This window comes from Perognathus longimembris, chromosome 11 (genome assembly GCF_023159225.1).
Source record: "Perognathus longimembris pacificus isolate PPM17 chromosome 11, ASM2315922v1, whole genome shotgun sequence".
Classification (NCBI taxonomy): domain Eukaryota; kingdom Metazoa; phylum Chordata; class Mammalia; order Rodentia; family Heteromyidae; genus Perognathus; species Perognathus longimembris.
The window spans coordinates 36,711,646-36,738,018 of NC_063171.1; the positions used below are offsets into that span (position 1 = coordinate 36,711,646).

The window sequence follows — 26,373 nt, forward strand, 5'->3', positions numbered from 1 at the left end:
AAACAGAAGAGGAAAAAGTATAAACATGGGTGAAAATCCACGGTGGGGCTGGCCACAAAGGGTAAATGGGGGAAGCGGACTTCCATAGCCTGGAAGCCACTCTAAGGAAACCAAGTTGTGGGAGGAGAAAGGAGTTTCAGAAGAAAAAGGTGGCAGGACCCGGCGAGACTGGAAGTCACTCCGTAATCTGCCGATGGTCCCCTGGAAATTACGTCGATTTCCGCGACGACACTAGGAAGCCCCTCAGGAGACGCCAACTCGGAACGCCGGGACAAAAACAACTCGGCCTGCCGCGCAGTGCGCACGCGCCCCTCGTGGTTTTCTGTTGGCCCTAAGCCCCGCCCCCTCCGCGTCCTCCAAGAAGGGTTGGGAGCCGCGAGCTCGCGCGACCACTCGTCCCCCCCGCCTTCGCGAGCGGAGCGTCGCAAACGGGGCCGGAAAGCGCGGCGGCGCAGGCGCAGGCGCAGAGAGCGGAGGCGGTGGTGGTGGTGGTGGCGGCCACTGGCCAGTGTAAGATGGCGGCGGCGTTGGTGGCGGCAGTGGACGGGGCGGCTGGGCCTGGAACAGTTGGAGCAGCCGCTGGCAAAAGGATGACCCAAGACGGGAAGCGGGCCGCCGAGCCTCGCCGGCTCCCGTGCTTGTAACTGCCCCGGCTGGACACCCCCCCTTGACCTACCCGGTCCGTGTCTTGTTGCGGCCCGGCCTGTCCCCCTTTCCCTCCGACCGGTTCCCCTCAGGACGGGCCTGGTCCTCTCCTTCAGCTCCTATGGCGTAGGGCTTCTCCCCCCACGCCGCGGGTCAGTCCCGGGAGGACGGCTTGTCCTTTCCTCAGGTCAGCCCCCTGAGTGCCTCTGAGAGGCAGCCCCCAAACTCACAGGGACGTTTTGCTCCGCCGGGTGACCCGTTTGTGTGCCCCCAGCCCTCCCTTAATCTGGGGGGACCCGGCTCGCCCCCGCGTCTCCGCGTCACCTCGGGGCTGCCGCTCGGCGCGCCCCCCTCCCCCACCCCGTGTCTCCGGCCCGCACCGTGTACGGAAGGCTGAGCCCGGGGAAAGCCCGCGGCTGCCCGCGGTGGTCGTCGGGTCTTGTCCTCTGTGTTGTTAACCCCCGTGGCCCAGCTCGCCCTCCCCCAAGCCTTTTAGGACACCTTAGGACGGTCCCATTTGGTCCCGGTTAGTTGGAAAGCATCTGGTGGCTAGAATTTCTGACTCGTGGGATTGTTGCTGGAGTCTCTGTAAACAAACCAGCACTGGCGCTATCACATTCTCTCCGGATTCCCCCCCTCCCCCTACTCTAGCTTCTGGTTGAGAGGTTGGTTCGTTTTGACTTATCGTTGAAAAAAAAAAATCAGGGTTTACCTTTTAGATGACCTCTGTTTTTTTGTGGAGCTGGAAAATTACTTGTCTAGCTTTTAAATATCTTGTTTGTTTTACGTGTGTGAGTGTGTGTATGTGTGTGTGTAGGTTTTGTTGTGAGTCAGACTTAGGTAAGTTTTTCTGGTTTTAAATAGTTCTGAGGAGGTCTAAAAAGATACTAAATGTATTCATAAATACTTTTGTGATGTTTAGCAGAAGAGACATCTTTGCCATATAAATTTTTAACTTTTCTTAGTCCTTCAGTGAACCTCCAGACCTATTTTCTCAGGAGCTCAGCCTGGCCTTACTTCAGTGATAAAAGGAGGAAAGGTGAGTGGGAGTTGAAGGCATTTAATTTTCTGCGTTCAAGACAGACCCTGCCCTGATGCCCAAGTGTTGACCACTAAAGCCACAATTTTCAGAAGACTGTGTATTGTTCTTGGCTGGATTCCAGCATGGTTTAATTACTTCTTACAAATGTTACTGGCTGTGAGCATTCTGACCTTCCTAAACTATTCGTGTATATTTTCAAATGATTGGAGTTAAGTCTAGAAGTGTGTGTGTACATACGTACAATGTAGGTACATACATGTACGTATGTGTACCTCCAGGTCTGCTTTTTTTTTCTTTACCCATTTGCCTTGTGTTTTGCCTTTGTGTGGATCATGTTTTCTAATGTCTAAAAAGAATTGAGAATTAGTTTGTCTGAGTTCTGCTCAGTCTTTTGTCCGGTGAAGTATCTTCCCCTTTCAGGGCTTTGTGTTGTCATCCTTGCCATGTAGAGAATATTTAGCCACTGTGACTATAAACTGCAAGTGATGAATGATGCATTTAATTGGTGTCCTAGTCCAATCCATGTCAGCCTTTCAGAACATACTTGGAAGTGTTTGGTGAAAAAGATGAAATGGTAGCTGCTCATTTGTAGTTGGTCTGAAGTACTCTTGGTTAGAAGACTCATATTGTGCATTCAGCCACATGGACCAGTGCCAAGAAGAGAGGGAGAACATACTTATGAATGTAGTTTTTATAAGGCTTTTAGGTTTCTGGTAGCAGAGGGTATTATGGTGGTTGGAGCCTTATAGGATATGATAGAAGAGCTGAGTAGCTCTGGAAGGTAGACTTAGCCAGTTCTTATTATCTTTCTGATTTGCAATAAGAAAAAGTTTGAGAGTGACACTGGTGAATTTTATATGTGGTCCCCAGATTAAAATGTTCATTATGGACAGGAATAAGAATTTTAATGATATGTATGTGTAAGACATAAGGGAAAATAATCTTTAGAGTTGGACAGACTCGGGTTTAAGAAATAGTATTTATTAGACATGTAATTTTAGACAAATTACTTATTCTCATATTTTCTCCCTTTATAATACTGGAGACTGAACCTAGGGACTCTCATTCAGTAAATGGTCCACCAATAAATAACATCCCTATCCCCTCTAATTAATGGCTCAGCTTTGATGTGTGCTTTGTAAGTGCCCATGTATTATTGTCTTCTAAACTTGATATGGGAAAGTCTGGTAGGGGTTTATGAACACAGGACAGAAGGAATATTATTTGTTGGTGTATGTATATTTCTGAATGCATTCCTTTTTTCTTTTCTTTTTTGCCAGTCCTGGGCCTTGGACTCAGGGCCTGAGCATTGTCCCTGGCTTCTCTTTGCTCAAAGCTAGCACTCTACCACTTTAGCCACAGCACCACTTATGGCTTTTATCTATATATGTGGTACTCAGGAATCGAACCCAGGGCTTCATGTATATGAGGCGAGCACTCTACCACTAGGCCATATTCCCAGCCCTTTCCCCCCGCCCCTGCTGGTTCTGGGGCTTGAACTCAGGACCTGGGCTCTGTCCTGAGCCTTTTTCTGCTTAAGGGTAGCACTCTACCACTTGAGCCACAGCACCATTTCCGTCTTTTTTTGTTTATGTGGTTTTGACAATCGAACCTAGGACTTCATGCAAGCACTCAACATGCTAGGCATGAAAGAATATTGACTGTTGCTGGGTGCCTATAATCCTGGCTACTCAAGAAGCTGAGATCTGAGGATCACAGTTCAAAGCCAGCCCAGGCAGGAAACTCTGTGAGACTCCTATCTCCAATTAACCATCAGAAAACCTGAAGTTGTGTTGTGACTGAAAGTGGTAGAGCACTAGCCTTGAGCAAAAGAACTTAGGGACAGAGCCCAGCCCTGAGTTCAAGTCTTACGATGACAAAAATAATAAAAAGGACTATTGGCTTAGATGCTTCTTTTTCAGGTCCCGCACCCCCCCCCAAAAAAAAAAAAACCTGCAGAAAAAAGTTGTATACAGACAGTTAATGTTAGTCTATGAATGACAGCTATAAAATCCTTAAGCTTCCTGAAGATATTTTTCAGGTACTATCTAAGAATATAGATAGACTTTTAAAGACACGAAGTGACCAAATTCTACATTTTTTTTTTTTTTGAAATTTTAGTCTCTGAGATTGAATTAGTTTTATTTATTTGTTGGTTGGTCTGTCAGTCCATCCTGGGACTTGAGCTCAGGGCCTGGGGCACTTCCTCAGTTTGAACTCATGGCCTGGGGCACTTCCTGAGCTCCAGAGAGAGCTCTCTCTCTCTCTCTCTCTTTATCTCTTTTAGTTGGTCGTGGGACTTGAGCTCTGAGCCTGGGCACTGCCCCTGAGTTCTTCAGCTCAAGGCTAGTACTCTGCCACTTTGAGCCACAGTGCCACTTCTAGTTTTCTGGTATTAGAGATAAGATTCTCACTGACTTTCCTTTCCATCTGGCTTTGAACTATGATCTTCAGATCTCAGCCTCCTTGAGTAGCTAGCATTATAGGCGTGACCCACCAGGACCCGGTTTTTGCTTTTGTTTTTTAAAGTGGATTAGCATGCCAAGCTGCTCTTCATCCTCACCCTTTTGAAACCCAAGCATCCGAGTGAATTAAATCAGCATCTGGCATGGAAGTAGTAACTGAGTAGAGTACAGAGTAGGACTCCTTACTGTTTTTATTTATTTATTTATTTAGTTTTTGGCCAGTCCTGGGCCTTGAACTCAGGGCCTGAGCACTGTCTCTGGCTTCTTTTTTGCTCAAGGCTAGCACTCTGCCACTTGAGCCACAGCACCACTTCTGGCCATTTTCTGTAAATGTGGTGCTGAGGAATCAAACCCAGGGCCTCATGTATACGAGGCAAGCACTCTTGCCACTACGCCATATTCCCAGCCCCTTTTGTGTTTATTTTTGAGGTGGTTCTAGTCCTGCGTTGCTGTCCCTGAGCTTTTTTCCTCAAGGCTAGCACTCTACCACTTGAACTACAGCTCCACTTCTGGCTTTTTGGTGGTTAGTCAGAGATAAGAGTGCCATAGACTTTGTTGCGTGGGCTGGCCATGATCCTCAGATCTTAGCCTCCTGAGTAGCCAGGATAACAGACATGAGCCATTGGCACACAGCTTATAGTTTAGATTTGTATGTCCAGCTTCAGTGCAGAAGTATTAGATAGAAAAGTCTAGAAAGAACTCATTAGTTTTCAAGTTGTGTGCTTTTCTGAGTAGACATGTCTAGGACATGAATCATCTCTTTGTGTAGTGTATCTAAGCTGTATATACTACTCCATTAGTCACTTAGTAGTAATCTGGCTTATCAGATGACTTGTAATGCTTGTGTTCAAATAACCCTTACTAATAGCCCTAAGTACTTTGGTGCTTTAGGTGTACCATAGAAGTGTGCCTCCTTTAAATGAAGTGTCTCCTTTAAGTGAAAAGGTAAAAGTTTATTTTTTTTAATTAAATTGTATTGACAAAGTGATGTGCAGTGGGTGCAGTTACGTAATAAGGTAGTGAGTACAATTCTTGTCATATTTGTTACACCCTCCCTCATTTTTCTTTCCTTTCCCTAGTTCAGGTAAGCATATATACAATATCCAGTGTACCAAAATAATATACAGTAACCATGTGGGGTATGCCAAAGGAAATTCACCTAGAACATTAAACGTAATGACAACAATAGAATCCTCCTGTGAGGTAAAAAGTTTTTAATAAAGGAAAGCCAAGTTTCGTGGACATGTTTGTAATTCTACCTATTTGGGAGGCTGAGGAAGGTGAATCTTCAGTTTGAGGCCAACTTGGGCAACATCGTGAGTCCATCTTAAAATAAAAAAAGAACAAAAATATATTTTTTTGCTAGCCCTGGGATTTGAACTCTGGGCCTTGGCACTGTCCTCGAGCTTCTTTTGCTCAAGACTAGCACTCTACCACTTGAGCCACAGTGCCACTTCTTGTTTTTTCTGTACATGTGGTACTGAGGAGCCAAACCTAGAGCTTCATGCATGCTAGGCAACCCCTCTACCACTAAGCCACATTCCTAGCCAAGAACAAAAATCTTACACTGTGATGAGATCTATAGTACAATAAAATGTTTTGAGAGACATGGTATTGTGATAACTTTTATTGTAACATATTGATGGAGTAATTAATCTCTACTGAGTATAATTTATAATTAAACTTACACAGGCATGTATTTCTAGGAAAAACATATAGTATATGTAGAACTTGATACCTGCAGTTTCTCATATCCACTAGGGTCTTGGAACATATCCTCCTTAGATAAGAGTGGTTCTGTGCTACAATTTGGTGAGTTTTAGATTAGCTTTACAGTAATAATGAACACTTTGTCTTTAATTTTTATAAACAGCTTAAGAAACTTAATAGCTGTTGAAGTCAGTTTACAGCCAGGTGCCATGGCTCATGCCTGTAATCCTAGCTGCTTGGGAGGCTAAGAGCAGAAAGCTTGCAATTTGAGGCCAGTCCAGGCAGAAAAGTTTGAAAGGTCCTATTTTGAAGATAACCTATACAAATTAGATTGGAGATATGGCTCAAGTGGTAGCGTATAAGCCTAGTAAGATCACATTTCTGAGTTTAAATTCCGATCCTGCCAAAATAAAAATTCTGACCAAGGGGCTACCTGCCCTATTTATTAATTCCGCCATTCTCTTAGACTGAGAAGAAAGCCATTGAAAACCTTTCAGAAATTAGTATGCGTTGAGCTGAAGATGTAGCTCAGTGCTACAGTCACTGCTTAACACACATAAGGCCCTGCTTCTACCTCAAAACTCTGTGATGAATTTTTTTTTTTTTTTTTTTTTGCCAGTCCTAGGCCTTGGACTCAAGGCCTGAGCACTGTCCCTGGCTTCTTTTTGCTCAAGGCTAGCACTCTGCCACTTGAGTCACAGCGCCACTTCTGGCCATTTTTTGTATATGTGGTGCTGGGGAATCGAACCCAGGGCTTCAAGTATATGAGGCAAGCACTCTTGCCACTAGGCCATATCCCCAGCCCTGTGATGAATTTTTAATTGCTCACTTTTTTGTGTGTGTGGTGATACTGGAGCTTGAACTCAGGGCTTTGTGCTCTTAGCTTTCTTGCCCAAAGCTGGCAGTTTACCACTTGAGTCACACCTCCACTTCCACCTTTTTGCTGGTTAATTAGTCAATGGTTAATTGGAGATAGGAGTCTTGGGTTTGTCTGCCTAGGCTGGCTTCAAATTGTAATCCTCAGATCTCAGCCTCCTGAGTAACTAGAATTAGGTGCCTGAGTTACTAGTACCTGGCTTTGCTCACCTCTTTGAACCAAATTTTTTTTTTTATCTCAACAGGATATAGTTTCTGTTGTAAAAAGCTCAATTTTTCACTCAGTTTTTACTAGCATACCTCAGAAATACAGATAAATTAATGAACTGAGATCACCTGAGGGGCTGGGGATATGGCCTAGTGCAAGAGTGCCTGCCTCATATACATGAGGCCCTGGGCTCGATTCCCCAGCACCACATATACAGAAAATGGCCAGAAGTGGCGCTGTGTCTCAAGTGGCAGAGTGCTAGCCTTGAGCAAAAAGAAGCCAGGGACAGTGCTCAGGCCCAGAGTCCAAGCCCCAGGACTGGCCAAAAAAAAAAAAAGAGATAACCTGAGTTTGCCAAGGGAGTTGGGATTGGTTAATGTGTTAGAGATAATTGACATTACTAAAAAGTAATCTGTCTGATGACTTGGGTCATTGCAAAATTTTCATTATTATATGAAAGGTTAGATATTTGCTTTTACACTTAAGAATGCTGTTTAAAGTGGTTTGCCCAAGTTCTTGGTAGAACATTTATACAGTTGTTCCTTGCTGTATCATTGTTTACATATTGTGGCTTTATGTAATTACATAAATAGTGATTCCTCATCTATCGCAGACTAGCCATTCCATAGACCCCTGCTATAGGTGAAAATTGGTGAAGTAGCAATAAGTGAACTGTGATATAGCCAGGGATGACTATACAATGCTGCACTTTGGGAATTTTCACCTATCGTGGGGGTCTCTGGAAGTAACTCCCACTATTATAGGGATCACTGTACTCCATTACATGTCTTTATGTGGTTCTTTCTGGTTTTTCTTAGCCATTTGAAGAGCTAATGTAAAGTTTACCTCTAGTGGTATCCAAGAGACTTTCTCTGGTACTTTAGTCATTGCCACAGTACCAGACATGTTTTGGGGAACTTTCAGGACCAGCCTTAGACAGGACCTTCTAACCTAAGAGAGGTAGGAGGGCACTGTTGTTTTAAGCCTCTGTCTTTTTTTCTTTTTTTAATTTGTAGGTACTACTTTTGGAGCATTAACCTTTCATCTCTGTTATAGTATTTTTTCCAGTGATTTAAGAAAAGTTTAAAGTATAAATGGCAAAAACTGGTAATGGGAACTAAGTTCTGGTGCGTAAATCATGGTGGAAACACAATGGAAAATATGTCTCACTTAGAATTACTTAAATTGAGATAAGTAGCCTTGAATGTTATCAAAGTTTTTAGCTTTGCTGCTGGAGAGCATCTCTTAAGGGCTATAGGACATTCCTAACATTTGGAAATACTGTTGTTAGAATTAAAGCATAAGCCAGGCACTGGTGGCTTACACTTGTAATCCTAGCTACTCAGGAAGCAGAGATCTGAGAATGGGGGTTCAAAGCCAGCCTGAGCAGGAAAGGTTATGAGACTCTTATCTCCAACTAATCACCAGAAAACTAGAAATGGCACTATGGCTCAAAGTGGAGAGTACTAGTCTTGAGAAGAGAAGCTTGAGGACAGTTACCATGTCTTGAGTTCAAGCCCCAGGACTGACAAGAAAAAAAGGAAAAGCAAGCAAGAAAGCAAGCCTATAAACCACAACAGTAGGCATTTGTGCATTACCATCAGAAAGAGAAGGTATTAGTTCAAAGAAGTAGTAGAGTTTCATATTCATCCTTTGGTTGATGGAGGATTTCCTCATCTTCTTTACCAGTATCTATGGTGATTGCTTTTCCTTCTTGGGTATAATTGGAAGTTTGAAGAGGGAGAACTTAAAGAGAAGGAGGCTATATGATTGGTTCCAAGGTTTCCTTTGCCTCAGTTCAGAGAAATAAATGTGCTAAGGAAGTCATTAACAGTTTTCTGAAAATTTTTTTTAAAGACACAGGCTCACTATATAGTCCAGGCTGATCTCAAACTTGTTGTAGTCTCTAAATTCCTTTGTGTGTGTGTGTGTGTGTGTGTGTGTGTGTGTGTGAATGTGAATCCCTGAGCTGCTTTTGTGCAAGGCTAACACTCTTGAGCCACAGTGCCACTTCTGGCTTTTTCTGTTGATGTCGTACTGAGGAATTGAACCCTAGGCTTCATACGTGCTACGCAAGCACTCTACCACTAAGCCATGTTCCCAGCCCTTTTGTACAGTTTTTGGAGAATCATTGCTGAGTGGCAAAGAAAACAAGACTTCTCTAGGAAACGTGTGGTACCTAAGATGAAGTAGAAAAAAATAATACAAATTAGCTTGGAACTATCTTTGTATAGAGGAGCCTCAGCCCGAAAATTATAAAGTCTGGATCTCATGCTGATTAGCTGTGTGACTTTGACCAAGATTCTGGCCCTCAACTCCATGTCTGTAGTATTAGGAAATTTGACATGTACAGGACAGTGTTTGACCACCTACAGTATATCTATGTGTAGGAACTCAGGGCCTTTATTTTCCCCTTATTTTGGGGGGGTTGTGGGTTTGGGGCTTGAACTCTGGGCCTGGGCACTGTCCCTGAGCTCTTCAGCTCAAAGCTAGCTTTCTACCAATTGAGCCACCGTGCTACTTCTGGTTTTCTGACTGGTTTATTGGAGATAAGGGTCTCATGGACTTTCTTGCCCAGGCTGGCTGAACTGCTATCCTCAGATCTCAGCTTCCTGAGTAGCTAGGATTATAGGAATGAGCCACTGGCGCCAAGCTTATTTGCATTTTCTTTATTGCTATAGGTTTTGAGCATTTCCTTGTGTGTCTGTTGGCCATTTTTATTTGTTCTGAGAAGATTCTTTAGCTCCATAGTCCATTTATTAATCACGTTGTTGGGTTTTTGAGAGTTTAATTTTCTCTGCATATTCTAGATATTAGACCATTGTCTGATGAGTAGCTGGCAAAAATCTCCCATCCTGTAGGCTGTCTTTTTAGTTTGCTTGCTATGTCCTTTGCTGTGCAGAAAGTTTAGTTTGATGCAGTCCATTTATCAAGTCTTTCTTTGGTTTGCTGTGCTTTGGATCTTTACTCAGAAAGTTCTTCCTGTGCCAAGGAATCCTAATGTTTCTCTTGCTCCTTGCTTACATAGTTCCAGGTCTTACATTGAGATTTTTGATCAATTTTGAATTGATGCTGGTGCAAGGTAATAGGTAAGGATCTAGTTTTAGTTTATTGCATGTGAGTATCTAGTTTTGCGAGCACCATTTGTTTAAGAGGCTGTCTGCATTGATTTCTCACTACCTTTCTAAGATATAAACACATTAAAAATAAAATTAAGCTTTTCTTCACATGTCAGTTTCTCATTTGTGGCATTTAATTTCCAGACTCATGACTTGTCTTTTGACTTTTTTAGCTTCATTAACTGATTCTGAAGCTAAATACTATTTACTGCTATACATTATTTTGGCAATTATAATTTTTAAACTTGTTTCTTCTTTTCTGTCGATTTCAACCCCTCTTGCTATCTCTATAAAATAATTTCTGTGATATAAAACACACATCTCAGTCTTCTTCTGTAATGGTTTTTGTTTTTCTTCCTATGTGGAGCACTTTACCCAAATCTTCTGTTTGCTAGCTTTTACCATTGTTAACACTGAGCTATTTCACCTCTAGCTTTTTACTATAGTTTTATTATTATTTTGGGATGTGGGTCTCTCTGTATAGCCCAACCTGACTTTGAACTCTGATCTTCCTGCCTTAGCCTCTTAAGTGCTAAGATTACAGTCTTAAAACACCATACCTAGCCTTTAGTATACTAGACAAACTCTGCCACATGTACTGGGGCCTCCCAGTCTTCTACTTTACTTTTAAATTTATCAAAATACCTACCATATAACCAAAGAAGACTACGCATATATTTTCTTGAACTAGCAGGTTTCTAACTTCCACATCATTTTTTAAGGACCTTCATAATTTCTTTTTTTCCCTTCAACTCTACCTGTTATAGTTCTTTCCTTCCTTCAAACTCCATATGAAAAGCCAATTTTCCATGGACACTTTTCCTTTTTTTCCTCCCTGAAACTAAACATAATCATTTCTTCTATTAAACTACAACATCTCTCTATTTTTTTTTCCTTTTTGAGGCAGGCTATGTGGCCTCAGTTGGCTTTGAACTTGAGAGCCTCCTGCCTCATCCTTCTATATTTTTCTTTTTTAAAAATAATACCGATAATTGTATTTCTTAAATTATAGCCATATTTCCTAATTAATTATATTTCCTAATTAATTGGCTACAAAAGGGATTGGTGGATGATTATAGCTTCTATATTGCCTGGTACATTGTCACATATTAGCTTGTGTACAGATGGGCCACAGGGTGGTGCCAAAGTCCTATAATCTGAACAAAAATGGGTTACCTTGTGCCTGTGTACAATTGGGTTGCCTTGTGTTGTCAGTTTTTTTGCATAGAAGGTATAGAAAATAACTTCCCTGGTTGAGAAACATCCCAAGTGTTTTTCTCCACCATGAAGCCTGAGGAGTCAATGTTGGATATTCAGTCATTCCTAATAATTAGTAGAAAGTGCCTAATGTCCTGTTTGCCAATACTTGTTTATATAATACGAGTTTCATGCTCTTTGAGATAATCCTTAGAATTTTAGTGCCCTGAAGTTCCCAGATTAATAAGCATTTATACTATTTGACTGTAGCTGGCAGCAGTAGTAGAAAATTTGTCTGAAAAAGTGTTTCCTATGTAGCCGGGCACTGGTGGCTCTTGCCTATAATCCTAGCTACTTAGGAGGCTGAGATATGAGGATCACAATTTAAAGCCAGCCCTGACAGGAAAGTCTGTGAGACTTATCTCCAATTAACCATCAGAAAACTGGAAGAGGCATTATGGCTCAAAGTGGTAGAGTGTTAGCATTGAGCTGCAGAGCTCATGGACAGCGGCTCAGGCCCAAGAGTCCATGCCCCACAATGGAAAAAAAAAAAGAAAAAGAGTTTACTATGAAGCAAAACTACATTTTTTTTTTTTTGCCAGTCCTGGGCCTTGAACTCAGGGCCTGAGCACTGTCCCTGGCTGCTTTTTGCTCAAGGCTAGCACTCTGCCACTTGCCGTTTTCTATATATGTGGTGCTAGGGAATCGAACCCAGGGCTTCGTGTATACGAGGCAAGCATTCTTGCCACTAGGCCATATTCCCAGCTGCAAAAATACATTTTAAGGTAAGGAATTGATTTTCAAGGCAAGTTGAACCCAAGGCTTTTTACTTGCTTAGGTAAACTGTACCTCTTGCCATATCCCAAATCCAAGGAAAATTTGTTTTAGATGAGCCATTTCATCTTGAAAGAAAAATTTCTACTGAATAGGGTGGAACTGGTTGGTAACAGATGATTGTGGGACCAAGAAAAACAAATTTGTAACCTTTGACTCGAGATCAGTCCTGACAGCTATTAATTTATAAGTGGTATGTGACATCTGCCCTCTCAAGAGGAATAAGGAACTGTGAAGTATTTTGGTAACCTCATCGTTGAATTTCAGAAGAAGTCTAAAACCTTGCCTCATTTTTTTTTTTTTTTTTGGCCAGTCCTGGGGCTTGGACTTAGGGCCTGAGCACTGACCCTGGCTTCTTTTTGCTCAAGGCTAGCACTCTGCCACTCGAGCCACAGCACCACTTCTGGCCTTTTTCTGTATATGTGGTGCTGGGGAATTGAACCCACGGCCTCATGTATACAAGCCAAGCACTCTTGCCACTAGGCCATATCCCCAGCCCCCTTGCCTCATTTTAATATGGATATGTTGGAAAGTTGACAGCTAAGAAACAGAATGAGGCATGTATTGGCCTGAAAAAATACTAGAGCCACATAAATCATGGGAGTTGAGTTCAATTCTTTCTTTTTTTTTTTTTTTTTTTTGATGATCGTGGGGCTTGAAGAGATCTATTTTCTATCTTCAGATTTACCTTTTACATAAAGTACTATAGGAATCATATGGTATATACCAATGTCAAATATAGTTATTTGACTCTGGTGTTGTGCTTAGTATAACATATTTGAGATCTGTCCATATTGCTTCTTGTATCAATAGTTCATTCTTTCATTGTTGTTTGGTATTGTTACATTGGACATGCCACATTATGTTTATCTCTGACCCAGGTGAAGAATATTTGATTATTTCCAGTTTTAAAAATAAATCAAAGTAAAATTAAATGTTTACCGGTGAGTTTTAAAGTTTTGTGGACATCCATTTTCATTTGTGTGCATGTGTGTGGACATCCATTTTCATTTGCGTGCATGCATGTGTGTGTGTGTGTGTGTGTGTGTGTGTGTGTGTGTGTGTGTGTGTGTTTGTCAGTTCTAGTCCTGGGGCTTAAACTCAGGGCCTGGGTACTGCCCTGAATATTTTTGCTCAAGGCTACTATTTGAGCCACAGCTCCAATTCTGGCTTTATTGGTAGTTAATTGGAGATAAGAGTATGGAAGAACTTCTTGTCCAGGCTGGCTTTCAAAACTATAATCCTCAGATCTTTGGTGGGTCGGGGGAGTATCATGAAATCTTAGAGTGGGATTCCTGTATGTTTTAAGTTTTACCTAATAATAATCTGCCAAATAATTTTCATGTTGACTGTATCATTTTATGTGTGAGAATAAGTAATACAAAGCATATGTTCCTTATTCAAATTCTTTTAAAAATACTTTAAATTGTTATTATAAAAGTGATTTAGTGGGGCTGGGAATATGGCCTAGTGGCAAGAGTGCTTGCCTCATATACATGAAGCCCTGGATTCGATTCCCCAGCACCACATATATACAAAACGGCCAGAAGTGGCTCTGTGGCTCGAGTGGCAGAGTGTTAGCCTTGAGCAAAAGGAAGCCAGGGACAGTACTCAGGCCCTGAGTCGAAGGCCTAGGACTGGTACAAAAACAAACAAACAAATAAATAAATAAATGTACATGATATACCGAGAGAAGTCAGATGAAGAGTACTCTTTTTATGGACAGTGTCACCCCTTCTCTTGCATTCTTTTTTTTTTTGCCAGTCCTGGGGCTTTTGAACATAGGGGCTAGGTGCTGTTCCTGAGCCTAGCTAGCACTTTATCATTTGAGCTCCAGTGCCACATCCAGCTTTTTCTGGGTAATTTATTGGCAATAAGAATCTCCTGGCTGGCTTCAAACCATGATCTTCAATTTTCAGCCTCCTGAGTAGATAGGATTACAGGCTTGAGCCACTGGCTCCAGCTTCAATTCCAGCTTTGTGCTCATTAACTGGAACTAAGAATCTTGAGGATTGTCTGCCCAGTCTGGCTTGGAACATTGGTCTACAAACAGCCTTGTGAATGGCTAGGATTATAGATGTGAACCACTTGAGCCCAGATTCTGTGTGTGTGTGCGCATGTATGCACGTGCAGGCATGTGTGTGCCTGTTCTGGGGTTGAACTCGGCCTGGACACTGCCCTGAGCTTTTGTTCTCAAAGCTTAGCACTACCACTTGAGCCACAGCTCCACCAGCTTTTTGGTGGTTAATTGAAGATACAAGTCTCATGTATCTTCTTGCTCAGGCTGGCTTCAAACCAAGATCCTCAGATCTCAGCCTCCTGCATGCTAGAATTACAGGCATGAGCCACAAGTGCCCAGCAGAATCTTAAAAAATTTTAGCCATTCTAAAAGGTGCTTAGTGGATTCTTACTGCAGTTTTAATTCATATTTTCTAATTGTTAATAATGTAGAGAATCTTTTCAGGTGACTAGTGTAAGAATTTTAAAATTTATTATGGTTATCCTTTATCACATGGTCTACAGATACTTTCTTACAGTTTATAGATTTTCATTGTCTTAACAGAATCTGTTTAAGAGATTTTAATTTTGATAAGTCCATTTATATTAATTTTTCTTTTACTCTTGTGCCCTGTCCCTAGAAATAGATGCAAAGTCAGAAAGATTATGTCCTTTATTTTCTTCAAGCAGCTGTGTTACTTTAACTTAAGCATTTAGATATATGGTTTGCTTATTTACATGTTTACTTTTTTCTTTTCTTTTTTTTTTTGTCCTCGAGCTTGAACTCAGGGCCTGGGCACTGCCCTTGAGCTTCTTTTGCTCAAGGCTAGCACTCTACCACTTGAACAACAGTGCCACTTCCAGCATTTTCTGCTTATATGGAACTGAGAAATCAAACCCATGCTAGGCAAGCATTCTACCGCTAAGCCACTTTCCCAGCCCTACATGTTTACTTTTTGAATGCTGTGAATTGAACCCAGAGCTTTTCACATGTGAACTCAGAGTTTTTTTGCATGTGAAACACTTGCCCTACTGTTGAGCTGCACGCACCCTAGCTAATCCATTTTTAGTTTTTATATATTGTTCAACATAGAGGTTGAGTTTTTCTTGCGTTGGAATATCTATTGTCTCTTGTACAAGTCTTTCATCGGTATTTGAAGGGAAAAGTGCTGATGATTCTAAACAAGAGATACTTGCTTGGTTGTTCTTTGATTTTGTCATTTACTAAGAGAAAAACATGGAGGTCAGTAGAATTTGTTAATGAAATTAAAACGATACCTGGGTCTTTTCCCTCATGCTCTAGTAGTTTACTCTTAAACCTTCAGTTTAGCAGGAGTTATAGTTATTTTTAGAATATAGGCTATATAGCTAATCTAATTAAACTGCTCCAGCTACCTGGGGCAGTGAGCTCATCTGTTCTTGTAGCTCAGCATGGTTTGCTCTGTACTAGATTTTTCTAGGAAATTGACCAAAGAAAAAACAATAAATTTGTTGGTAATATAATAAACGGAATGAGGCTGGGAATATGGCCTAGTGGTAAAGTGCTTGCCTCGTATACATGAAGCCCTGGGTTCGATTCCTCAGCACCACATATATAGAAAAAAGCTGGAAGTGGCGCTGTGGCTCAAGAGGTAGAGTGCTAGCCTTGAGAAAAAAGAAGCCAGGGACAGTGCTCAGGCCCTGAGTCCACGCCCCAGGACTGGCAACAAAAAACAAAACAAAAACATAATAAATGGAATGAATGGTTTATGGTTTGTGTTTTACTCAAATATAGTCCCTAACTTCAGATTATAAAATAAGATTGTATTTTGTTGGTGAATGTAAGAAATTCTAAGGTGATTCCAATATTAGAGTCCAAAGGCAGATAGTATCTTCACCTGTTTTAATTTGGATATAGCTCAGGCTGTCATAACAAGAGTTCATTTTTCCTATAGTCCTGGAGAGTACTCACTCATACAAGGTCAAAGTGCCAATATGATTGAATTTTGGTGAAGGCTTTCTTCTTAGCTTGTAAATGCCTATGTTGTCACTGACCTTATGTGGCAGAGTAGAAAAAGGGGAAAATTCTGGTGTCTCTCTTAGGGCACTGTAGTGAAAGCTTTTACTCTTATTACTTCTTGTATACTGGATTATTTCCTTGATCTCTTGTCATACTGAACCTTCACTATATGAATTTAGGAGGGAGCAAAATACAATTTAGTCTATAGCAGGTTATCCCACTAATTTCTGCACTAGCCACTAGAGTTGAATTGGTTTTGACTCCCTCCCTGCTTACCTTGTTCCTTCCTGTTTTTTTTTTTTTACTTTCTTTTCTCCTCTTCTCCTAGTATATTGTAATACAAAAGTTAGTATCTTTTTTTTTGCCAGTCCAGGGCCTTGAACTCAGGGCCTGAGCACCGTCCCTGGCTTCTTTTTGCTCAAGGCTAGCACTTTACCTCTTGAGCCACAGCGCCACTTCTGGCCATTTTCTATATATGTGGTGCTGGGGAATTGAACCCAGGGCTTCATGTATACAAGGCAAGTACTCTTGCCACTGGGCCATATTCCCAGCCCCAGTTAGTATCTTTTTTTTTTCACTTCTTTTTATCACCTAATATTAAAAAAAAAAATCCAAACTTTTTTTTTTTTTTTTTGGCCAGTCCTGGGGCTTGGTCTCAGGGCCTGAGCACTGTCCCTGGCTGCTTCTTGCTCAAGGCTAGCACTCTGCCACTTGAGCCACAGCGCCACTTCTGGCCATTTTCTGTATATGTGGTGCTGGGGAATCGAACCCAGGGCCTCATGTACACGAGGCAAGCACTCTTGCCACTAGGCCATATCCCCAGCCCCCAAACATTTTTTTTTCTTTTTAATACCTAAGATCAAATAAAATTTGAATAGCGCACAGTAACAATGGCTTGCATTTGAGGTTCCCTTCCAGGGCACCCTGAGGAACAGCAGCTGTTCCAGACAGTTTGCAGGCCCTGTCTGGTGGTTGGCACCTGTCCTGGTCTCTATCCCAGTATCAGGAACAGCCCAGGGTCCAACCTTCCAGAATGTTCTCAAAGTGGTTTGTCCCTTGAAGCTGAGGTGAGGATTATTTCTTGTGGAGGAACTTCATTTTATTGCCGAGTTCCTTGAGGAATCTGTTGACCCCGCTGTGCATACCACTGGGAAGGCTTTCCAGGTGCACCTGGGCTCGAACCTCAGACCCTTGGCACCCTTGACTTTTTTTTTTTTTGGTGCCGGTATTAGGGCTTGATTGAATTTAGGGCCTCATGTTTTTGCTTGGCTTTTTTAGTCAAAAGTGACCTATACCTCTACTTTTGTGTTTTTGTTGGTTTTGGCCAGTCCTGGGGCTTGAACTCAGGGTCTGGTTACTGTCCCTAAGACTCTTGCTCAAGACTAGCCCTCTGCCACTTGAGCCACAGTGCCACTTCTGGATTATTGTTATTATTTTTCCACTGCTGGGGCTTGAACTCCGGGCCTGGGCACTGTTTCTGAGCCTGTTTTGCTCAAGGCTACTCCACTCTACCACTTGAGCCACAGCGCCACTTCTGCCCTTTTCTGTTCATGTGTTACTGAGGAATCAAACCCAGGGCTTTATGCATGCTAGGCAAGCACTCTTATTACTAAGCCACATTCCCAGCCCAAATTTTTTGGTTTGTGTGGTACTGAGGAATCAACCCCAGGGGTTCATGAATGCTAGGCAAGCACTCTAATACTAAGCCACATTCCCAGCCTCTTTTTTTTGTTTTTGTTTTTGTTTTTGTGCCAGTCCCAGGGCTTTAGCTCAGGGTCTGAGCACTGTCCCTGAGCTTTTTACTCAAGGCTAGCGTTATACCACTTGAGTCATAGCTCCATTTCTGGCTTTTTTGCTATCTCCACTAAACTATGAGACTCTTGTTTCACAGACCTTCCTGCCCGGCTTTGAACCATAGCCCTCAAATCTCGACCTTCTGAGTAGCAAGGATTATAGGTGTGAGCTATCAGTGCCTAGCTGTTTTTTGGTTTTGTTTGTTTGTTCTTTAAACTGGTTAATTAGAGATAACTGTCTCATGGGCATGCCTGAGCTAACTTCAAACCACAGTCCTCAGATTTCAGCCCTGTAATTGGATTACAGGCATGAGGCCCTGGTGCCTGGCTATATCTTGCCTTTTTGAGAAGTCTCCAAAATGGCATTTAATGCACTTGAGGTCTATACAAGATGACTCAGTAATGTGCAGAAAAAGAATCTTGCAATAGCCATTGGGTATCTATTTTAGAAAAATTAATGTTACTATTAAATATGGACTGCCTGAATGTATAAACATATTGAGGATCTGTATAATAAAGATCACTGTTCTAGAGTACCCTTCTGTAGAAGTTTTAACATGAAATTCTATTATCTCTGAAATTACTACAGATTCAGTGTCCCTTATTGGAAATGCCTAGAGCCATATTAGAGGTTTGTTTTTTTTCCTTTTTAAGAGTATTTGTACAGGCTGTTGGCTGAGCATCCCTCCTATTTATGAAAATCTGAAATCTCTAACTTTTTGTGTTCAAAAGTTTATAGTTTGGAGAATTTAGGAGGTTTAAACTAAGGATATTGAACTGTTATTTAAGAGATAAGAAAAGTCCAGAGATCACACATGTCTCTCATCCAAGAGCACAAAGTTTACTAATAGCTGGCTTATATGCTAGAATCCTAGACTTGTGATATTCATTTAGGACTGATTTTTGTTAAAATCTGGCTTCTAAATAAAATGTGACTGTTAGAAGTGATCTGCCTAGGGTTGACAGTTGATATAGAATCCCCAGTTTTCTGTTTCTGAGTTTTTTAGTACATCCTATCAACTGTTTTCCTCAAAGATAAAATCCCTTCCTTGAAAGAGTCTTAGACCAGTTTCTCCCAGGGGATGTCTCTGAAACCCTGGTTATGAATTGAACCTCATGGTGCCCTTTTTCTCACTTCTGGAAAATAGGTTAGGAGTTTATGCCTTGGTTCTTGGTCATGGAGGCTGGGAAAACGAATGCTTTTGTTGTTGCTTCGTGCCTGTCCTAGGACTTGTTCAGGGCCTGGGCACTGTCCTTGAGCCTTTTTTGTCCATTGCTAGCCATCTTCCACAGGAGTCCCCAGCTCCATTTAAGCTTTTTGGTGGTTAATTGGGGAGAAGAGTCTCACGGACTTTCCTTTCCTGGCTGGTTTCAGACCACAGTCCTCAGATCTCAGCCTCCTGAGTAGCTAGGATTACAGGTGAGAGCCACTAAGGCCTTGGCAGGAGCTGATTTTTAATTCTTCTTGGGAGTAGATAATAGTGTGGTGAGAAGTATGGTACAGTCGTCCCTCACTATATTGTGGTTCACTTATTGTGGCTTCACTGTATCAAGGGTTAAAAAAAACAAGACGTAAATAGTGATCCCTCAACTATCGCGAGTTATGTTCCAGAGAATCCGCAAAGTAGCAATAAGTGAACCACGATACTGAGAGAGACAACTAATGCTGCTACTTTGAAGGATTTTCACCTATTGCAGGGGTCTCTGAAAGCAACTCCCACTACAGGTGTGGGATCACTGTGTAGCTGACAGTTTCAGTTGTGGAGAAACAAAAATATAAAACCTGTTTCTAATTGATCATGATACTGTGGTCTGCTTCTGACCTTTGTTGCCTTGCAGACACAGTTATGTAATCATCTTCCCACTTCTTAGGACTCTAGTAAGTAGTGTAATTTTAAATCTTGGATGGAGAAGATATGGCTAATATGCTAAAGAACATAAACAGACACTGTTAGGAGAAGAAATCAAGTGCTGTATGAGAAATGCTGTACAAAATATATACATCAGAGTAAGAGAAAGAAAACAGGCTGGTCTGCAAATAGCTCTTTACTATTTTTATGTGGCTTCACACATCTGTTTTCTGTTGCCTTTCATCTTTTCCCTTTTAGGTGTCCTTTCCTGAAATTCTTTGGCTCTCTTCTTTCCTATTGTCCCATTGCAACCAATCTTTAGGCAACTGTCTCTTGGAAGAGGACACTTTTTATAAAGCAGCATAGATTTCTGTACAGAGTCAGAGATAAGGATGTGGCTGCTTCTGGAATAATTGTTACGGAATGAAAAGGCTGTTGAGAAATAGGAGGCCAGTGTGCCTGGGTACACAGCCTAGGGTCATAATCATACTTTGTCTTTTACCAGTGCCTTTTGTCCAAGGCACTGAAAGGGCTTAACAAAATTCTAGTCTGAATAATATTATTCTTTGCTGTTTGGAATTTGCTGGAGGTTGCAGTAAGGCCTTGGGGGTGAGGATAGGCAATGTGTTTGTTATAGTGGCACATAAGAAATAAGCTAGGTATGAATCCTAGTTGTCATTAGAGCTCTGCTAGAAAGATAAAAGTTTGGGGAAAGTTGGTAGAATTAACTGAAATAATGTTTCCCATTATCTAAAATGGATCAAGATGGTTTAGTGGAAATGTCCTTTTCATCAAGTACCACATTTACATTTGATACTGCTTGTCAGTCTTTAGATGGGAGAAGAACAGTTGAAATGCTTGGCCTTACAGTTCTTTCTTAGGGGTAAGTGCTCCAAGTTCAATTCCAGCTTGCTTTTATAATCTTTAATATCTGTGCTTATATTAAGTTTGAAGCTAGGCATCTGAGTGAAATTAAAGCTCAGCTTTTACCAAGAGCTTAATTTATTTTATCTGTTGCTTTGCATGTAAAATGATACTCAGAATCTGACTGAACTCTTCAAGTTGTATAAACGAGTGTTTTACAAAGCATTCCGTGGATATATGTGGAAAATGGAAAATTCTTATCTAGAGGGCAGTGCTAAAGGTATAGATAGCTATTTGCATTGAATTGAAGCTCATAATTTCATGTATGTCTGCTGTCCCAGGTTGTATTTCAGTTTACTCTTTTCCATCTTGAAAAAAACTCAGTGATTAGAGGCAAGCACTCTTGCTACTAGGCCATATTCCCAGCCCAAACTCAGTGATTAGAGAAATGGCAGTTGATCCTTCCTAAATGTCCCTTTGTATCTAACTAGAAGTAGGGGGGAAAAAATTGATAGGCTTTCAGCAACTGAGAAGCCCTGTTAAGCATACATAAAAAATCATTTTGGGGGGCTGGGAATATAGCCTAGTGGCAAGAGTGCTTGCCTCATATACATGAAGCCCTGGGTTCGATTCCTTGGCACCACATATATAGAAAACAGCCAGAAGTGGTGCTGTGGCGCAAGTGGCAGAGTGCTAGCCTTGAGCAAAAAGAAGCCAGGGACAGTGCTCAGGCCTTGAGTTCATGCCCAGGACTGGCAAAAAAAAAAAAAAAGGACTGGGCTGGGAATATGGCCTAGTGGCAAGAGTGCTTGCCTCCTACACATGAAGCTCTCAGTTCGATAGTTCGATTCCCCAGCACCACATATATGGAAAACGGCCAGAGGGGGTGCTGTGGCTCAGGTGGCAGAGTGCTGGCCTTGAGCAGGAAGAAGCTAGGGAAGGTGCTCAGGGCCCTGAGTCCAAGGGCCAGGAATGGCCAAAAAAAAAAATCATTTTGGGGGGCTGGGAATGTGGTAGAGTGCTTGCCTAGCATGCATGAAGCCCTGGGTTTGATGCCTTAGTACCACATAAACAGAAAAAGCCGAAGTGGCCCTATGGCTCAAGAGGTAGAGTGCTAGCCTTGAGCAAAAAGAAGCCAGGGACAGTACTCAGGCCCTGAATCCCAAGCACCAGGACTGACAAAAAACAAACAAAAAAATCATTTTTATAAAAATGACACAGACCTATGTTCATGGTTAAATTTCCTTGTTTCTTAATGTCTTTCCCAGGTTGTCTTCTAACTATTTCATTTTCTTCTTCTCCTAAAGTTGAGGCTGGCTACAGCAAACAACATTTAAGATGTCCAGCAAAGGGAGCAGCACAGAGGGCAAAACAGACTTAGCTAATGGTAAGAGACCAAAGTGAAGGTGAAGCTAATTTTACTATCAACTGAGGTCCTCCTATGGGGTAAAGGAATCCTTCCTGTTTTGTTTTGGATATAGGGAAGTATGGAGACACTTTTTTTTGGATTATCTAGTACTCTTTATCCTTCAAATTTTATCTGATTGTTTTCAAAAGACTAATAACAGATATGCCTCTAAGAAGTCCAGTAGTTTGGATCTCTCTTTGTCTCTCTCTCTTTCTCTGTCTCTCTCTCTCTCCCTCTTTCCCTCTTTCCCTCTCTCTCCCTCTCTCTCCCTCTCTTTCCCTCTCTCTCTCTCTCCCTCTCTCTCTCTCTCTCTCTCTCTCTCATCCTGGGGCTTGAACTCAGAGCCTGGGCTCTGTCCCTGAGCCTCTCTTGTGCTCAAGGCTAGTGCTCTACCACGAGCCACAGCGTCATTTCCAGCTTTTTTGGTTTATGTGGTGCTGAGGAAATGAATACCTAGGGCTTCATGCATGCCAGGCAAACACTCTACCACTAAGCCACATTTCCAGCCCATCTCTCTTTTTTTTTTTTTTTTGGCCAGTCCTGGGCCTTGGACTCAGGGCCTGAGCACTGTCCCTGGCTTCTTCCCGCTCAAGGCTAGCACTCTGCCACTTGAGCCACAGCGCCGCTTCTGGCCGTTTTCTGTATATGTGGTGCTGGGGAATTGAACCTAGGGCCTCGTGTATCCGAGGCAGGCACTCTTGCCACTAGGCTATATCCCCAGCCCCCCATCTCTCTTTTTTTATATGCTGTCTTGGGGCTTGAACTCGGGGCCTAGGCACTGTCCTTGAGGTTTTAGCTCAAGGCTAGCACTCTACTGCTTGAGCCACTGTTCTACTTCTGTCTTTTTGGTGAGGTAAAAATCTTAATGGACTTTCCTGGGTTTGGATCATGATCCTCAGATCTCAAGCTTCCTGAGTAGCTAGGATCACATGTGTGAGCCACTGGCATCCAGCTTGCTGCTGTAATCTTTTTCTGTTGGTTTGTTTTTATGCCAGTCCTGGAGCTTAAACTCAGGGCCCGGACACTGTCCTTGAGCTTTTTTGCTTAAGGCTAGCACTCTACCATTTGAGCCACAGTTCCACTTCTGGCTTTTTTTTTTTTTTTTTTTTTGAGATAAGAGTTTCATGGACATTCTTGCTTGGGCTGGCTTCAAATTGTGATCCTCAGATCTCAGCCTCCTATGTGGCTAGGATTACAGGTTTGAGACACTAGCACTGGACTTTGCAGCTATCATCTTAATCTTATCCTTTATAAGATGTTCTCTTAGAAGTTACTTTTTATAAGCATTTGTAACCACCTTGACTAAATAAAAAAAAATATATATATACATACACACATACAAATACATACATATTGTTTTGTGATGTAATCGTTTCTTAGACTAAGGTGGATAGTTTTGATCACTACCTCATCTTATTTCTTTATTGTTTATTTCATCTACTTATTTCTTCATTAATGTGCAGGAAGCCTGTCTAGCAGTCCAGAAGAGATGTCTGGAGCTGAAGAAGGAAGGGAGACATCCTCAGGCATTGAAGTGGAGGCCTCAGATCTGAGTTTGAGTTTGACTGTGGATGATGGTGGTCCTACTCGGACCAGCACAGAAAGTCGAGGCACAGACACAGAGAGCTCAGGTGAAGAAAAAGACTCTGATAGCATGGAGGACACTGGCCATTACTCCATCAATGATGAAAACCGAGTTCATGACCATTCAGAGGAAGAGGAAGAAGAGGAGGAGGAGGAGGAAGAAGAGCAGCCTCGGCGTCGTGTACAGCGCAAGCGGGCCAGCCGTGACCAGGACTCATCAGATGATGAACGGGCCCTTGAGGACTGGGTGTCTTCAGAGACAACAGCCCTACCTCGTCCTCGCTGGCAAGCCCTTCCTGCCCTTCGGGAGCGAGAACTGGGTTCAAGTGCCCGGTTTGTGTATGAGGCCTGTGGGGCAAGAGTATTTGTACAGCGTTTCCGCCTGCAACATGGGCTTGAGGGCCATACCGGTTGTGTCAATACCCTGCACTTTAACCAGCGCGGCACCTGGCTGGCCAGTGGCAGCGATGACCTGAAGGTGGTGGTGTGGGATTGGGTTCGGCGACAGCCAGTACTTGACTTTGAGAGTGGCCACAAAAGTAATGTCTTCCAGGTGAGGCAAGGAAGCATAATAGCAACTGAATCAAGTTAAACGAATCTGAGCCTTCTGTGTGGAAGCTAGTAGTGAGTTGGTAGGAATTAAATATCAGGACTTGACCCTATTTTGGTTCCTTAATGACATACTCAAATATCACTTGCAGCCTTTTCTTTCCTTGTATGTAAGGATCCTCTGAAAGTCTGGTTATACTTGGGGTACTTGTGTTTATAGTAGTGTGGTGGTATGAAAGTGTAGTATAGGTGCACAGACTCTTGAACCAAACTGCCTAGTTTTTAATCCACAAGTGAAAACTTGATTTTCACTTATTTCAGTTTATACAAGATGGGTCTTACAGAGTTATGCAGATAACTGTTTTTTTGTTTGTTTTTGTTTTTGACAGTCCTGAGGCTTGAACTCAGGGCCCGAGTACTGTCCCTGGCTTCTTTTTGCTCAAGGCTAGAACTCTACCACTTAGCCACAGCACCACCTCCAGCTTTTTCTGTATATGTGGTGCTGAGGAATCAAACCCAGGGCTTCATGCATGCTAGGCAAGCACTCTACCACTAGGCCACATTCCCAGCCCTATTATGCAGATATCTGAATGAATTGGAGGTGTAGCTCAGTGGTAGAATGTGTGCTAAGCATGTGTGAGGCTGTAGGTTTTGTGTCCAGCACTGACAAAAAAGAGCAACAAAACCAGTTTAAAACCATGACTGGTACATAATTACATTTAGTAAGTTTAGCTAATATTATTTTTGTCACCTCATCCTCCATATTGTTACTAGCATATTCTTTCATTCCCCATTCCTTTTCAGTTTGTATTTTTCCTTTATGGCAAATTTATGTTTGCTTTATGAATCGAAATTTTCCTTCTTTATATTTTCCTCTTAAGATATAATCCTAGTTTACCTTACCAGTTGATCATGTACCATTCAGCCTTTCAAAACCAAGTAGAATGCTCCTTTAGATCAGAAGACGCTTTTTCTTTAACTTCGAGAAGAAAGTGGGCATAGTCAGTTGTACAAAAGTAGAAGAATAATACTCAGCTGTCATGCAAGAAAAGGAGGGTAAACTGGGGTCATCATCACCTTTTTGCTTAAATTTATCTCTCCCATTTCTTTTGTGCATTCCTTTTTTTATTCTTAACACCCCAGGCAAAGTTCCTTCCTAACAGTGGGGATTCCACCCTGGCCATGTGTGCCCGTGATGGGCAGGTTCGGGTAGCAGAACTATCTGCTACACAGTGCTGCAAGACTACAAAACGTGTGGCCCAGCACAAAGGAGCTTCCCATAAGGTAAATATGCCTTTGCCCCAAAGTTGGTGAATCTAGAACCTTTATGGGTCTTTTCCAGTGTTCTCTTTTAGCTCTCTACAATGTATCTCTTTTGTTAATATCATTTGTCTCTTTAATTCCTAAAATTTCTACTTAAGAAGGAAGCAAAAACAACCACCTTAAGTTTCAGGGTAGATAAATATTTGAGAGAGCCCCAGATCATATAGTTGAAGCATTCAGTAGCTTGTGCCTAACTCCTAGTTTGAGCCATGGTTGGTTCGGAGATCCTTGAGTTTCTAAGCCTTCCAGATGTCTGATATTTACTGATTTATTTATTTGTTTTGAGGTACTAGGATTTGATCTCAGAGTCTTGTATTTGCTAAGCAGATGCTCTCCCACTTAAGCTACTCCACTTGCCCTGTTTTCAGGATGTTTTAACAGTTTGGAGGTGCTAGTGGCTGGTTCTTTATGTGTGAGAGCTCCTAACCTTATTGCTCACAACTCTCAGCACATGAATAACACTGTTTTTGGAAACCTTGGAAGTGTTGGTTGTAGCCAGTAAGAAGACCCTGCCCAGTTTCAGGGTAGACATTGTGTTTTTCCATGCCAAAAATGGGACTCTCTTCTTATACAACTTAAGAAAATATGTAAGTGGATTTGAGTATTCCTCTCTAGTCCATATAGTTGGGGAAAATCAGATCACCTATAGGTTTCTTTGATATTTTTAAGCCTAATTTCCAACCCACTAGATAGATAACTTTCAGAACTAAGAAATAAAGGAATGAGGGCTGGGGGATATGGCCTAGTGGCAAGAGTGCTTGCCTCGTATACATGAGGCCCTGGGTTCGATTCCCCAGCACCACATATACAGAAAATGGCCAGAAGTGGTGCTGTGGCTCAAGTGGCAGAGTGCTAGCCTTGAGCGGGAAGAAGCCAGGGACAGTGCTCAGGCCCTGAGTCCAAGCCCCA

The 26,373-nt window shown here is 42.1% G+C and overlaps 1 protein-coding gene across 4 annotated transcripts in view; it reads left to right on the forward strand.

The window, feature by feature from the left end:
- Positions 1-363: 363 nt before the first annotated feature.
- Dcaf8 (DDB1 and CUL4 associated factor 8) overlaps positions 364-26,373 on the forward strand; it is a 52,363-nt gene continuing 26,353 nt past the window's right edge. The window contains exons 1-5 of one of the 4 annotated variants that reach the window (XM_048356621.1): positions 364-510; positions 1,611-1,684; positions 21,908-21,987; positions 23,472-24,145; positions 25,285-25,425. In XM_048356621.1, coding sequence (XP_048212578.1) covers positions 21,939-21,987; positions 23,472-24,145; positions 25,285-25,425 — 864 coding nt within the window. In that variant the 5' untranslated portion in view covers positions 364-510; positions 1,611-1,684; positions 21,908-21,938. The other 3 variants (XM_048356619.1, XM_048356622.1, XM_048356620.1) reach the window with 3 other exon arrangements.